The following is a 14,084-nucleotide window of genomic DNA, read 5'->3' on the forward strand; positions in this document are numbered from 1 at the left end:
CCCTCTCCTCCTTCTCGTCCTCCTCCTCCTTCTCGTCCTCCTCCTCCTCTCAGGCTGTGGTTTTTCTGTATATGTTTCTGGAGTCCTGAGCCTGAGCTAAACAAAAGCAGGAGGCTGACGGGGCTGCTGGAGTTTGCAGAGACACGGTGGAGGAGAGAGCCTGTGCTCTGCCTTGCCGCCGCGGCTGGGGGAGATCTGGCTTTTGCAACAGCCCACCCCCTTTGAGATCACTCTGGCCCGGAGTGGGGGTGGGGGGCAGCGGGGGGTGGGGGGGGAAAGTTTGCATTGCAATCCCCCTGCCTTCCTCTCCTTTCTCCCGATCAATGCATATTTGCAAAAGGATTAAGCCACAGATATAAGCGCCGGGAGCCCATTTCTGCCTTGCAAAGGATACCGGACTGAAAAACCAAAAGCCAGCTCTGATTTCTTTTCGTCAAGTGGGAAGGTGGTTTATTTTTCTTGCTTTTTGGAGTCAACACCCTTCCCCACCAGCCCTTATCCCCACCCTCACCCCGCAACCCCTTCACGCCCCCCTCCCCCTCCCCACTCCCCATCCTCCCACCATCCTCTAAAGAGGCAAAGGGATTTTTTTTTTTTTTTTTTTTTTCTTTTGGTCTTCTTTTTTCCCCCCTTCCCTGTTTATCCTGAAAAGGATTTGAAGACAGCTTGAAGGATAAAAAGCCTTGGTGCTTCCCAGGAGCCGAGCCGAGGAGCAGAAGAGGAAGAGCCGGGGGCTGCCGTTGCCTTTGGAGATGGACGAGCAGCCCAGGCTGATGCATTCCCATGCTGGGGTCGGGATGGCCGGACACCCCGGCCTGTCCCAGCACTTGCAGGATGGGGCCGGAGGGACCGAGGGGGAGGGCGGGAGGAAGCAGGACATTGGAGACATTTTACAGCAAATTATGACCATCACAGACCAGAGTTTGGATGAGGCGCAGGCCAGGTGAGATGGTGGCTTTTCTTTTCCTTTCTTGGGGTTTTTTGTTTTTCTCCCTCTCGCTGGGGGAAACAATGGGAACCGAATCACCACAGCGCTTTCTTTTTAAATGTTATTTCTTTGCCCATTTTGACGAGCAACTATATGGCGGAGGAGTAAAATTTGAAGGAGCGTTGTTATCCAAAGTGTAATCTCCCATGCCGTGATATGGCTGTGTATATGTATATTTTCATATATATATATATAGTGTGTGTGTGTGAGTGTGTGTGAATATAGAGGTCTTCATATATATCCAGACAAACACTCAGGCACGCCGAAAATATTGCCAACTGATCCAAAAGCGGCCCTCGGCACTTTTTACTGCTTTAAAAAAGTATCAGAGAGAGCAGAATTGTCAAGTTTTGAACAGCATTACATGACTTCTTGTTGAAGGACTCCGTAACATTACAAAATAAAATGTCCCATGAACACTTTATTTGCAAATTTAGTTGACCCCTTCCCTGAATTAGAGACTTTGGATTTTCTTTCTGGACTACTCCAAAATTAATTTTTATCTTTTCCCCTTTATCTCCCTATTAAAAAAAAAAAAAAAAAAAAGCGAGGTAATTCTTTGTCAGTAGTTGTCAGCTATCCAGAAAATATTTTGCATTTATTTAATTCTGTTTCAAGAAAAGCTGATGTAAAGAAGGAAAGAGATACTTTTGCTTTCAAACATATTTGGTAGGTTTAAGAGGCTCAGATATGTAGTGTAACTTTATTGTCTCTTATTTTGAGTGGGTTTACTAACCTTCCGTAGTACAGAATGTATGGTCCTTTAAAAAGGGGTGGGGGGGGGGCGGAAATCAAGCATGCTCTTTTTCCCATGCTTCTTTCAGGACCACTTAGATGCTACTAAAATAGAAATGAAGGCAAGTGTGTATTTTATGTATTTCAATCCTATAGGATAGGAAGATCTTCATTAAGCAAGCATAATAAAGAAGCTGTGTAGCTTCTCAACTTAATCCACTACCAGGTATATAATTCTCCACTCTAGGATTTTACAGTGAATTCTCTTTTCAAAATAAAACATAAACTAAATAGCAACCCACCAACTGCTTGCCCAAGGCCGATCTCGAAAGGAAGAATTTAAAAAATCTAATGACCACATATGTCTTTACAATTACCCAGCTTTGTTAAATCTCAGAAGCAGTTGGGTTTTTTAATCATATATACACAATTCCTGTACCTCACAAGACTTAGTTATATGGAGAAGACATCATTATATGTATTTTTGTCTAAGGGAAATAGGAATTTGAGTTTAGAAAATGGGAAGGAGCAGTTAAAAACATGGATGTTATGAATTACACTCTTATTTTAGCTGTAAGCACATGCAACATGTAAACTCAAAAGTCCTGAGGTTTATGGGTGCTTGAAAACTTGGGAAGTTTCAAAGACTGGAACTATGCTAAATTTTTTTTAAATAGGGGAAAGTTTTCAAAAATTAATCTGTGCCCTTTTTGAATTTTATTATCCAGAGAAAAGCTAATAGGTAGAGTAAGAGGAAGATTTCCCACTGGCAGTCTCTTTTTGAATTGGAACAGATTTCTCCATTACATTGTTCCAGAAAAATAAACTCAGACATACCAATAAACTGCTTTAATAACAAGTTTGTGCAGCTGAAGGGGCCGGTAAGGCTGGAAACTCACCACTTTTCTGATATTTAGTCCCACTCCTTTTTGTACAACTGAGGACAGCCGTGGCTTGGCGGGTTCCTCCTTTTAATGGCCTAGATGTTGGGAGATCAGACACAATTTTGGGATAGTGACATTTTCTGTTCTCTCTCTATAACCCCATTGATGTGCTGTGGCAATGCAATATTTCTGCAAAGCCGTGTGGAATTTTTTGTTGTTATTTGTTTTTTCATTTGGGCCTTTATATAAGAATACAATTAATGAAAACTCTTTTAAAAGGCCCAGAAAGAAGTCTTTGATACATTGAAGTTTTTTTCACCTTTTTTTCTCATCCTGCAAGAGAACTAAATCGCCAGTAAGCTTTTCTTTTTGGTTAAACAATGTAACTGAGCAAATACTTTAATCGGGTGTTTCCTTTCCCTAGTCAGATCTTCATCATGCACATTTATTATTTACATAGGGAACCATTCCTATTTTAGACACAATGTGTATGTTTATTTTGATACTTTTGAATTTTGAGTTTATGACTCCTCTGATGTACAGTATATAGAGCATGGTTCATGGTTTCTGTTCATGAGGATGTGTCTATTTTTTAACTTTGAAAGGGATTTAAAAAGAACTGCATGTGTCTTGAGTGCCAGAGGTTCCCATTTATCTTTACCCATTCATTTTAGTTAGTCAACAGAATTCCCTTAACTAATAGCTGATATGATCAGTATTTTGTTTCCAAAACAATATCCTTCTGCTAAGTGCTTCCAGAGTAAAATAAAGGGAAAGGTATTGTTTTGGTCTTCAAGTGCATTCTGAATACAAACACACAGAAGAACCAGGTAAATCACTAATCTAAAAGGCAGAATTGTATTTATTTTTTCCCCAATGGGTGCAAGGTCCTAATTGTAAATAATTGAATTTCAACACCTGCAAATAAGCAGTGTGTGCACAAGCGACATAATGTGAACACAGAGAAATGAATTTATTCCCCATATGGGTATGTTTGCCCCCTGGCAATGCATTTCCATACTCTTTAACTTGGGGACTGAAATTTTATAAATTGACAGTTCTACTCAGAAGACCTTTCAAGCATCTTGTGTTTATGAGAATACAGGGGCATCTGCGGAATGAATTCGAACACATGGATGAATTAAATTTGAAAACACACACGGACCGAGAAGCAGACAGCTCCTAGGCTGTGGTGATTGCATAGATTATACAAAACTGTTAACCCATGCATTTGACTCTGCCGTGTGTATTCATTGCCCTGGATAGGATTATTGGTTTAAGACTTCCACTTGGATTAAACTACTTATTTAAAAAACAAACAAACAAACAAGCCCAAAACTCTTCCTAAATGGGCGTAATTGAGATTAGTTCTGTTCTGTAGTTAAATCCCTACTCTCTCCCTGCTAATTAACATTATTTCTTTTTCTATGGCAGGACTCTGTATATTAAGTCATAAAGCAATTGAAGCATGCCACAGAGTTATGCTTGGTCTATAATTTTGGCTAAATGTTCAAATTTTCTTCCCCCTGTGCATTTTGAGCAGCTTGATCTCTTAGAGTCCACCTAAGCTATTCTGTTGTTTCTTTCTTGCAGAAAACATGCTTTAAACTGCCACAGAATGAAGCCTGCCTTGTTTAATGTGTTGTGTGAAATCAAAGAAAAAACAGGTAGGAATGAGATTCCAACATTTAAGCATTTTCTTTGGCCAATTGACCACTTAACTGGCAATCAGGAACCCATTATTTAAATATTAAAATTTCAGAATAGAAGTACTCTCAAGATTGATCGCATATTCCAATAGGAAGTCCTAGTAGCCCTGCTTCCTGTAAAAGAAAGCACCAAGTTTCTTTGACAGTTATTACCAGGCATTACTGGTTTATTTGCCTTAACTCTCTTCCCGGCCTCTTTGAAATTGAGGCTGAGATAGAGGTTATGAAGGGAAATTTATAGAATGATGTGCCTTTGGGGGAAAAATATGAAAGTAAAAGTCCGTTTCCTGAAGGAATATATTTTGGTCCATCTTTAAAACACTTAATTTTTTTGGAGTTGGGCACCGGGGTGCCTAAGTGTTTAAAGTTTCCTTTTCTTTTTTTCTTGTAATTACACGAAGCAGCAAACTAGAGATTCTTGACAGAGTGTTGTCAAATATCTCTGTGGAAAGCATCACACAACATCAGGTTATCGGTATTTGAGTGCCCTGTGATTTTATAGCTGGGAGGATCACTGGGTTTAGGAGAATAGAATGCCACAAGCTCACTCATTCTATTGTTTTTCTACTTTCTAGACCTCATATCATGGACTAACACACTTATAACACATCCCAGGAGGGCATTTAAAATTTAAAGCAACAATTAAAAAATAGCAGTCATCAATCAGAGGTGTTCTTAAACAACAGATGCTCTGGGAAGGACATTTAGCAACATCCTCTTGTTTGTTTATTTTAATCCTTAATTTTCCAAGGTGGGTGAGTCTCTCCCTTGTAAAAAGAGAAGAGTTGAGAAAGCAATCTGAAACCAGGGCATAAAGATGAGGAACGAGGGGTGGTTATATAAAGCGGGAGCTTCTGCTGGCCTCTGACTTGCTCGCTCGCTGTAGAGCAGTGCAAAGTACCTGACATCCTATTTATTTATTTATTTTTTACAACAAGGAGTGTAACAGTCAATAATTCATATCTAAACCATATAAGCAAGGGCATGACATGAATGAAAGTGACAATAAATATGATTGCATGCCCGGCTGATATACATTGATAGTTACACATAAAAAAAGGAAGGGGGGGGAGTGAGGGCACACAGGGTGGCTTTCTTTTTGAGTCCTCTCTGTTTCTCTTTTAAAAAAGAAATAGTTTCAAGATGTGACCATTGATCAAATATGTAATTACTCGGGTCTTGAAATGTATGGAAAATTAGTAAGCAGCTCCTTTGTTGAATGTTATTTGTGTTGTGCATGATATCCCAGACAAAGCACCTGAGCAGTGATGTTTAGATCTTTAAGTCTTCCAGGTTGCCTTGCCAAAGCCTAACCTTATTGCAAAGCTGTGAATTGCATTATTTTAGCTGTGAGACACCTTTTAAGAAATGTATGGATTGTGCATACAAATATCAAAAGGGCTTTTTCAGTTTGTCACACTTTCTAGTTTTTGTTTTTTTTTTTTTTTTCTATTAGCCCGGATCAGAAAACCTAAGTGTGTATATATTTCTTTCTCTTCTTTCATTTTTTTCTTCCTTCTCATTTTCTTTTTTCTCTGTTGCTTATTTACTTGGAATATTTGGTTTGTTGAAATTTGTTACTAATCAGGTATGCGTTCCTGCTGATTTTGCTTCATAAAATGTAGAGTCAAGCTATAAAGGCATATTTGATAATCCAGGCCAAAGAGACTCTATTTTAAAGACACTTTATCAGACTTTTACTGAAAGGAAGCCCATCAGGGCACTTAAATGTATATTGTGGCCAAAGTGTTTAATTCTAGTCTTCTAATTAAAACCTACTGAGGTAGTAGATCAAAGTGGGTGGGTGTGAATAGAGATCTGGTTCTGGTGTGGGTTCAAGAGTTTGCTCCTTACATGAATATTGCCTAAACTATGGTGATAGGAAGGTCAAAATAATACTCTAAAGGTATAATTGTTGGATTATGTATTTTGTTTTTAAGATTTTCTGTTATTGAATGACATTAACATTTGGAGATTTTTAAAAATCTAAATCACGGTTTTGTATGTTGTCTCTCAATATATTTAAAAAATAGTTTATTGAGTACTGTAAATTGAAAATGATAAGGATCATTGGCCCCCTGTTAAGAGGGAAATAAACACACTCACACACAGAGTTTTGGATTAAGAGGGCACCCATGGGTGAAAGTAAAAAAAATAAAAGAAAAAGAGAAAAAAGAGAAAGAAAGAAAGGCCTTTCTCCTTCTTATTCCTCAACTTGTGTATTGGAAGGATTAAGGGGAAGGAAGAAACCTCTCCTGGAATGTTGAGTGTTCGGTGTTATAGGTAGGAGACAACTGCGGTGTGTTGAAAAGGACTCTGATTCTAAAGCACGATTACTTACTCAAGATCGGCCTCACCCTCTTTCTACGAGCCCGCAAATCTTACATACGGTTGACGTGTCTGAGACACATAGTGTCTGTAAAGTTGTAGGAGCTCTTTTTTTTTTTCCCCTCTTGATACAGAGCTAGTGAAAAAATCACTTGGATGATCAGTTCACATACATTCCTTCATTGTTTTGGGACTTTTCCTATTGTTACTTTCAAGCCCCTCACATTGAATGAGTATTTTTGAGCTTCCGTCTCAAGCATTGTGAACGTCACTTGATTTAGGGTGGGCTCTGTTTGTTTGTTTGTATTCTCACACGGAGCTCACTCAGGGGGCTTACCTAGGTCTTTACAAGGAAGGCAGGACCCTGAGAGGAAGCGTGGTGATTGCATTCCTTGGCTGCTTTTGCTTTTTTGATTTTGTGAAGGACTTTCATTGGAAAACTCAGAAATTAGTAGGGAAACTAGCTAAGATTGTCTTACCAACCTTTTGGAACTTTAAAGAAACACGCACGCATAACACCCAAAGTAGGCAGCACCGTCTAGATTACAGTTGATTGATAGGTATTTAGTCAGAAATTACTGTGGGGATATTCAGAAAAAAAAAAAAAAAGAGAACCCTAGTGTCTTCTTGTTGAGAATGTAGGTAAGTTTTTATTTTGATACCTTTTTGCTTTTTTTAATAAACGCTAAGAACAAGGAATGCCTGCAAAATTCTCAGGCAGTGGATCTCAACAGCAAGAAAGCCCTGTCAAGACCTCCAGCAAGTGTATTTCAGAAGTGGCTTTTATCTGCTTGTTCCTTCTGGGAACATAGAGATTTCATAGAGAGTTTTGGACCATTTAATATCTCATTTTCTTTTGTTTCTTAAGAACCATTCCCTGTCTTCTGACATATTAGCAATAGGCTGGGTTTTGCATATGTGTAGAGGTAGTGGTAGTGGGGTTGATAGGATGGAAGAGAAGGAGAAGAAAAATTCAAACATACTGCATTTCTTAAAAAGACCTTAACTATAATCTTAAATGTTTCTTGATTTTTAAAAATTTCTGTGTCAAAAATCATGCAGGTTCAAAAATGAGGAAAACACACAAAAAATATTGGGTGACATTTATAAGAAGACTATTTATAGATAGTAACGAATAGCTGTAATTGTTGTGAATAGTTTTTAATTTTAGAACATAATAGCTATATATGGCACTTTTCAGCCAATTTTCCTCTGCGTATTATCTACAGTGAAGTTATCAAATCACTGAAGGAGGTTAAAAAAATTATTTTTTGCTTTCTTAACGCGCCTTTGTTCTCTCTCTTTTCTTTTTTCTCTGGGTTCAATTAACACCCCCATCACAGACTGTAGTTTTTTTTTCCTGAAGTCTACTACTGTATTTCACCTTTTTTCACCCTCCCTTATTATTTTCGCCTGCCACTTCTTTTTAGTATAGCAATTACATTATGGGAGTCCTAATCCTCGTCTTTTTATAGCATTAGAGAATAATTTGTGTGTGTGTGCACACACGTGTGTACATGTGTATGTGTGTGTGTGTTTGTATATGTAGGTGGAGGGGACACCGTGGAAGGAAGCTATATGTTTCAGGGAAATAATTCTGATGGGATTAGGCCTTGAACAGAGAACAGGAGTGGAGTGAAATAACTTCAGACAATTTAGAGCTGCCTCTGATCAGATTCCTTTTGGGGTTGACGCGGCAGGAGTGACTTTTCATAGAAGTTCATCTCTAGCAGGCAAATGCAAAAACTTTTTCTTGCTGATGAGGGAATTCAAGTATTTGGTCTTTTTTTTTTTTTTTTTTTTTGTGGCAGGGACAGAGAGAGGGAAGGGGAACAAATGAAGGGGAGTTACTTGATTCAGTTTTACTTGAACCTCTGTTTCAGGTACAGTGATGTGCTAGGCAGAAGTCAGGTGATTAGACCCTGTACTATTTATTATAATCTGGTTAGAAGCGATAGACCTACAATAATACGGCTCCGTGGCAGACACAATATGAGCTTATGATGAGAAGCGCCCCTTCTCTTCAGTTGATTTTGTGTCATCCACTTTTAGAAGTGGATTTGGACCAATTCTGGCGCCTGAGAGGTGGAGCGGAGGATGCAAAGAACAGCTTGGTCAGACCTACCAGAGTGAGGTCTTTGGAAATTTGGTGTCATTTCTTCTAACAATAGGATGTCTGTGAGGATTGGGAATGAAAAAGATTTAAGTGAAACTGAGGAAGCTGGAAGAGGATTTATGAGTGGGGAAACGCAGGGGAAACTTGTGACTTAGGCCCTGTGGGGTGTTGCGAGCTGGAAGGAGCGAGGGTGTGGGTCCCCAGGTGGGTGGCAGGCTGCAGTCTGGGTGGAGGCGGGCATTGCCTGCTGGTGCATCTAGCTCACTGCTGGTGCCAAGCCTCTCTCACATGCCTCTCTTCACGTGCTTCTCCGCTCTGCTGACGTCCATAAACTTTTGCTCGTTGTTGGCAAAATTACAGAATTTACCCCCAAGCAAGCAACCAATCCCAAACCCAGATATCGAACATATTTACAGAAGAAAGCATTTTAATTTTAATTTAAAGCATAACCCTGGCTTCTCTTGAGGCGTAGTTGACATGCATGCCTTAGGAAAACTTAGCATTGGTTAACTTTGGTTTCAAACCTTTGTTAGATGGATGCTGTTATGGTTGGAACTTGGTGTAGTGATTCTAAGCATACTTTTTACCTTTTCTTTTCATTAAAAAATTTGCCCAAAATGTCACATGGTTGAGGCAGTGTCCTAGGTGCAGCTCCCAAAGACAGCTCTTACTCATTTTCATATGCCCCTGGGAGCACCCTGTACATTTACATGGCCATTTTAGCCTGGGTTAGAGGAATATAATAATTCTGGCTCCACTCCTGCCCCTTACCTGAGATGGTGTGGTGAGGGTTAAGGAATGTAGTAACTGATAAATAAAATCAGCAGAGAATTAATGAGTTGTTTGCAAAGTGCTTTAAGCTCCCTGAGTGATATAGATAAGAGATGCTGTATTTTCTATAGTAAATTATATCAAGACTCCTATTCTATTCCATTTCATAGTTTGTCATTGTGTTAACTTTTTCTACAAATATATAATTAAGTAGTGAGGTAGTCAGTATGTCTCATAAGGAGAGTTCTCTGGTTGAATCTTTTGCCTCATCTACATCTTAGTGATATCACTTCTCAGAACTTGGCAGAGTGATTTCCAGAATTAAAAAAAAAAAAAAAAAAAAGTGTGGGTATAGACTGTCATAGGATTATAAAACCTATCTCCCTTCATGGCAGAATAAGGTCAGTAGTGACTTCCCGGAAGGTCTTCTTACCTCTGACGGCTCTGTTTCAATCTCTCAATTATTGGTGGAAATCAAGATTGCAATGGGTGGAAAAATTCATCCTTTATGGTTTAGGTCATGGTTTCAACTATATCTCCCATTGTCATTCTGTCAGTAAATGGAAACTGGGGTGGGTCCCTCATACCTGTACTAGTTCTGGACCTACCACTAAGTAGTTATAAGATGACAGGCAGATAGCTTAAATACTTTTAGGAGAAACTGTAACAGTAGTGGTTAAAGATTTGGTGTCTGAAGCTGGACCACCTGGGTTTGTATCCCGATCTCCTATTTTTCAGCTGTGTGACCTAATTAAATTTACTAAACTTCTCTGTGCCTCATTTTTTCACCTGTAAAATAAGGGTAATAATGGTACCTATTTTAGAGGGCTGTTGTGAGGATTAAATGAGGTAATACATGTAAATTACAGTGCCTGGCATAGAGTAAACAGTCCATAACTGTTAGCTTTTATTATTTCTGGCCCTGTTTTCTTATATGAAAAAGAGAGGCTTGCACCAGATGGTCCCAAAAGACCAAGCCAATTCCAAGACTCTGTGATTCTATGCTGAAAAAGGAAAAATAGTGCTGAATTTAAGATTTGTTTTCTTATGTTTCTCTTGCCATTCTCTTAAAGTGAGAATGAGTTATATCTGGCCAAAAGGCTGGTCGAGGTTGGAAGAAGAGGGGAAAAAAAGAATGGGTAAGAGCAAAGACAGAGGTTTTTAATTATCTACAAACCGGACAACAACCACCTGGAAAGCTAGAATGGCATTTTTAGTGATGGTGTTTTCTTAGCATCAGCAACTGGAGATATTATGTAATCATAGTTAAAAATATTTTCCCTTTGAAAACACATAGGCCCATCCATTCAACTCAAAGTTCCAAAGCAGGAAGAGCAACATAAAGTGAGTTTAGGGCAACCTGACCTCTTCCTGTCTTCTTCATATGTTGTTCCTTTAGGGAAAATGTTATATCAGTCATAATAACAACCTTGATACTAGTAGATTTTTTTTTTCTTTTTTTAACAGCTTTCTTGAGATATATTTGATATACCATGAAATTCACCCATTTAAAGTATACAGTTCAGTGGTTTTAGTGTATTCACAAAACTGTGCAACCATCACCACAACCTGAATTTAGAATATTTTTATCACCTCCCACAAACAACCCTGTACTCATTGCTGGTCAGTTTGTATTTCTCCTTTTGCATAGGCCCTACTAATCACTGATCTCTGTCTGTATGAATTTACCTATTCTGGACATTTCACATCAATGGAATCATATAATATATGGTTTATTACTAGCTTCTTTCACTTAGCATAATGTGTTTAAGTTTCACTGTGCTGTAGCGTATACTGATACTTCATTCCTTTTTATAGCCAAATAATACTCTATTGTATGGATATACCACATTTTGCTTATCCGTTAATCAGTTGATGGACATTTAGGTTGTTTTCGTATGTTGTTGCTGCTCTGAACATTTGCATAACAGTTTTCTGTGGACATGTTTTTATTTCTCTGGATATATACCTAGGAGTGGAATGTTAGATCATATGGTAACTCTATGCTTAGCATTTTGAGGAACTGCCAAACTGTTTTCCAGAGTATCTGTAGTAGGTGTATTCTTAAGTTTTATTGTAAATAACACTAAATTTGGTCTTCGCCGCTCTCAGCATTATTTTTCAGCCTTTTTCTTCAATCACTGATCTTTCTTCTCCTCCATGTGTAAGGGTGTACTGTATTTTTTTTCTTCTTTGATTTATACCTACTCTAAGAAAAAATATTTTTAAACAAATTTTTTTTTTTTAATTTTTATTTATTTGTTTATTTATTTATGGCTTGTGTTGGGTCTTCGTTTCTGTGTGAGGGCTTTCTCTAGTTGTGGCAAGTGGGGGCCACTCTTCACCGCGGTGTGCGGGCCTCACACTATCGTGGCCTCTCTTGTTGCGGAGCACAGGCTCCAGACACGCAGGCTCAGTAGTTGTGGCTCACGGGCCTAGTTGCTCCGCGGCATGTGGGATCTTCCCAGACCAGGGCTCGAACCCATGTCCCCTGCATTGGCAGGCAGATTCTCAACCACTGCGCCACCAGGGAAGCCCAGAAAAAATATTTTGATACATTTATTTGACTTGAAGTGTGCATGATCAGGATTTATGTGAAACCTCTCTCAGAGCTATCTGCATTTTAGAGAAGAAAAAAAAAAAGTAAGTCAAAGGAATGAATCTCTACTGCTAGAATTTCGGGTGTCAGGTTCCCGGAGAAGAAGACCTTTGCCAAAAAGGTCAGACAATTTTTTTCAATAGCAATCTAGTATGCTAGAAAGAGCATGGTCTCTGAATCAAACCAATCTGGATTAAAATCCTCACTTGTTGTGTAACGTAAGTTGATTTAACAGAGGTTCAATTTCCTCATTGGTACAGTGAAGATAATACAATGTAGGCTTGTTGAAGGACTAACCAAGACAATAATATATAACACATAGTTCCATGATTATGCTCAATATATGGCAACTACTGTTATTTTTCTGAAACCACGTGGCTGTCGACCACTGGTCTCATTAGTTTGACCCCGTCTATTCAGGTTCGGTTTTCTACCAGCTCTGGCCAGGAGTTTTAGAGGCTCACTGAGATGCTTCCTGACCCTGCTTTTAAATGCTTTAAATGGTTTTCAATATGAGAGGGGAAAAAAGTCAGGGGCAAAGCTCAGCAGAAGTTACCCCAACATTCCTGCGCCTCCTTCCTTCAATCCTAGAGTTTCTAGGGAGAGAATCCCATAGAACAGTGCTGTGTAGTGAACAAATGTCATTCTAAATGTAATGTTTTAAATTTTCTAGTAGCCCATCGGGGAAAAAAAAAAAAGTCAAAAGAAACAGGTGAAATTAATTTTAATAACACATTTTATTTAAATCCAAATATATCTAAAATATTTCAACATATGGTCAACATAAAAATTATTAATGAGATATTTTACATTTTTTTTGTACTAAGGCTTTGAAATCAGTTGTGTATTTTACATTTACGGCACATCTTCCATTTGGACTAGCCATACTTCAAGTGCCCGATAGCCACATGGGGCTACTACTCTCCGTATTGAAGAGCATAGCCGTAGAATGGTTGTCCTGGCATAAATCTTTGTTTTGCTCTTTTTTTGGCATAATTTTCACACTCTAAGGAAGAGTGTGAAACTTGATTGTTCCCTACTCAGACTTGATCTGGTAGTCCTGCAACAATTGAAATTGGTTCCTGATGGATAGCCATGTTCCAGAATAAAGCTTATCTAAGGCATTGCTTTCTGGCAGGGAGTATCCCACTACTGGGAGCCAGGATGAGGTGGTTCCCCTTTACCTTCTGTTTTTTACTTTTTTTCTTTCCTTAACTCCTCATTTTATGGTTTGATACCTTATCCATAACAAAATCTGAAACGTTCCCTAAAATAGAACGGGTGGTGGAAGCAGCCACCTTGTTTTTGTACGGCTAGGATACAATGGAAAAAGTACAGAGAATTCTGTGTTTGCTGGACCCTGAATCAAGAGTTCTAAAGCCTAACACTGCCTGCCTCCAAGTTACTATGTTATTTTGAGAATGCCATTTAACCTCTTGGTCTCAGGTTTCTACATCCATGAAATGGGCCACTCTAAAGAGCCACTAATCTGACCCCACGTTTCATGGATCATGAACCCCAACATAGTCTCCGCCAAGGCCTGGATACATAGCACTGAAAGCAGGTGAAGCATTTATGAAACACGGTTCTTTTTTTCATTGTTATGGCACTTCTGATTTAACTTCTGACTCCTTATATCTTTTCTAGACAGTCATGTAAAACTGGTTATGGTGGTGTTAAAGCTGCCTCCGTCATTCAAGTTGAGCTGGAGAAGGCAAACCGGGAGGAAAAAAAATTAGTGGTTTGTTTGTTTGTTTTTTTAATTGAAGCATTCAGTATCACATTTACAAGGCCAGCTGGAGGCCAGTCCCAGTTTAATCCACCTTGTTGACTCCATGACTGAATGCAAATTATGTTTCTTTTGTGTCCTATCTATTTGTAGCTATTGGATTCTAGACTGAAAATTGCTTTTGGAAAATACAAAGATATATGGTTACAGGCTTGGAAGTGTAGG

The 14,084-nt window shown here is 38.8% G+C and overlaps 1 protein-coding gene across 2 annotated transcripts in view; it reads left to right on the forward strand.

The window, feature by feature from the left end:
- The first annotated feature begins 275 nt into the window (after nucleotides 1-275).
- The window catches only part of PBX1 (PBX homeobox 1), a 287,434-nt gene continuing 273,625 nt past the window's right edge, over nucleotides 276-14,084 (forward strand). Inside the window, exons 1-3 of one of the 2 annotated variants that reach the window (XM_068541178.1) lie at nucleotides 276-445; nucleotides 653-943; nucleotides 4,201-4,274. In XM_068541178.1, the coding sequence (XP_068397279.1) occupies nucleotides 753-943; nucleotides 4,201-4,274 (265 nt within the window). In that variant the 5' untranslated portion in view covers nucleotides 276-445; nucleotides 653-752. Of the gene's footprint in view, nucleotides 944-4,200; nucleotides 4,275-14,084 lie in introns of both variants that reach the window. The other variant, XM_068541179.1, reaches the window with a different exon arrangement.

Source organism: Eschrichtius robustus, chromosome 3, assembly GCF_028021215.1.
Source record: "Eschrichtius robustus isolate mEscRob2 chromosome 3, mEscRob2.pri, whole genome shotgun sequence".
Classification (NCBI taxonomy): domain Eukaryota; kingdom Metazoa; phylum Chordata; class Mammalia; order Artiodactyla; family Eschrichtiidae; genus Eschrichtius; species Eschrichtius robustus.